The 1305-nt window shown below is 68.7% G+C and overlaps 1 protein-coding gene across 2 annotated transcripts in view; it reads right to left on the reverse strand.

The window, feature by feature from the left end:
* LDLR (low density lipoprotein receptor) overlaps nt 1-894 on the reverse strand; it is a 32963-nt gene extending 32069 nt beyond the window's left edge. Inside the window, exon 1 of one of the 2 annotated variants that reach the window (XM_032780392.2) lies at nt 752-893. In XM_032780392.2, coding sequence (XP_032636283.1) covers nt 752-827 — 76 coding nt within the window. In that variant the 5' untranslated portion in view covers nt 828-893. Of the gene's footprint in view, nt 1-751 lie in introns of both variants that reach the window. The other variant, XM_032780390.2, reaches the window with a different exon arrangement.
* Between the last annotated feature and the right edge of the window lie 411 nt (nt 895-1305).

Raw genomic sequence — 1305 nt, forward strand, 5'->3', positions numbered from 1 at the left:
CAGACCCTCCCCGCGCCACGGCCACCCCCTCCCCCTGAGACCAGCCAGGGGTCATCAGCTGTTCATCCCCCTCCCCGCTGGGTCCTGCAACCCTTCCCTTCGGGCCCAGCTCCCCGGCGGGCTTCGGGCTCCTAACCCCCCTCGACGGCACTTCGGGCTGCGGCGGGCGCGCCCCAACCCCAGCCCCCCAGTTCAACCCACAGGCGCGTCCGCGCTGCATCCAACCACAGCTGCTCAGTAACTCACTGGAGGGGGGGCTGACCCCTCCTTTTCAGAGAGCCCCCCCGGCGTTTGACGGCGCTCGGGTGTCAATCCGGAGTAAGTCACTCGGTTCGAGTCCAGCCGGGGGGAGCCATGGGTGTAAACGGGACGAGAACACAAGCAACAGGCGGAGACAGATGGGCTCGGGGGGTTTCCACCTGGGTTAAGAGGTGGCTGGGGGGGGAATCCAGCTGCACCCCCACGCAGAGGGGCGGAGCCCCCGACTCCCCAGCCCCGCCCTAGCCAGGGGCCCCCACCCTCCACACCAGGGAGGAAGCGGTTTCACAGGACCCCCCCGAGCAATGGGGGGTAAGGCCCCCCACCCTGAGAAAAGCGGCGCCCCCCATCCCGCTGCAGCGACGCAGAGAGGGGAGTCCCAGCCGGGGCTCCAAGCCAGTTACGCTGTGGAACCGCCCAGGCGCCCCACGTGCACCCCCAGAGCTGCAGCCGAACCGGGCACTTCGGAGCCCCCCGCCCCGGCGGCTCTTACCGGAGCTCGCCGCGAGCCCACGCAGGGCGAGGAACCCCAGAGCCAGCAGCGAAGCGGCGACCCCTGCCCGTCCCATGCTCGCGTGGGGCTGGGGCGTCCCTGGGCGCGTTAATCCAGAGCCGGGCGGACGGGAGCCCTGGCCGCTTGCGAGCGCATGTGGGGCCGGGGAGTCGCCTTTCAATGGGCTGCGGAGGGAGGGGTTTAGAGTGGGGTGATTTTCAAACCGCTCCACATCACGGGCAGGGGCGGAGCCGGGAACGCACGATGTGACATCGGCCATTTGAGCCTTTCCACCCGCCCCTCACCCTGCCCTTAGGGCGGGAGCTGAGCGCCGCCGGACCGCCAGAAACGAGGGGGGGGCCATGTTTTCCCCTGCGCGGGGCATTTCCTACCAGAAGGGATGGGGATGGCCTGCCCCGTTCTCCCCCCGCCGCAAAGCAAGGAGTTAATCTGTGATGTTTGTGTCTCACTCCTGCCAGCAAAGTGCTTTGGGTTCCCCAGCTGCCCGGTGCTGCAGGAATGAGCCTGGCCCTTGGATGGCACAAGCCAACCTG

The sequence above is a fragment of the Chelonoidis abingdonii genome, chromosome 26 (genome assembly GCF_003597395.2).
Source record: "Chelonoidis abingdonii isolate Lonesome George chromosome 26, CheloAbing_2.0, whole genome shotgun sequence".
In the NCBI taxonomy this organism is placed as follows: Eukaryota; Metazoa; Chordata; order Testudines; family Testudinidae; genus Chelonoidis; species Chelonoidis abingdonii.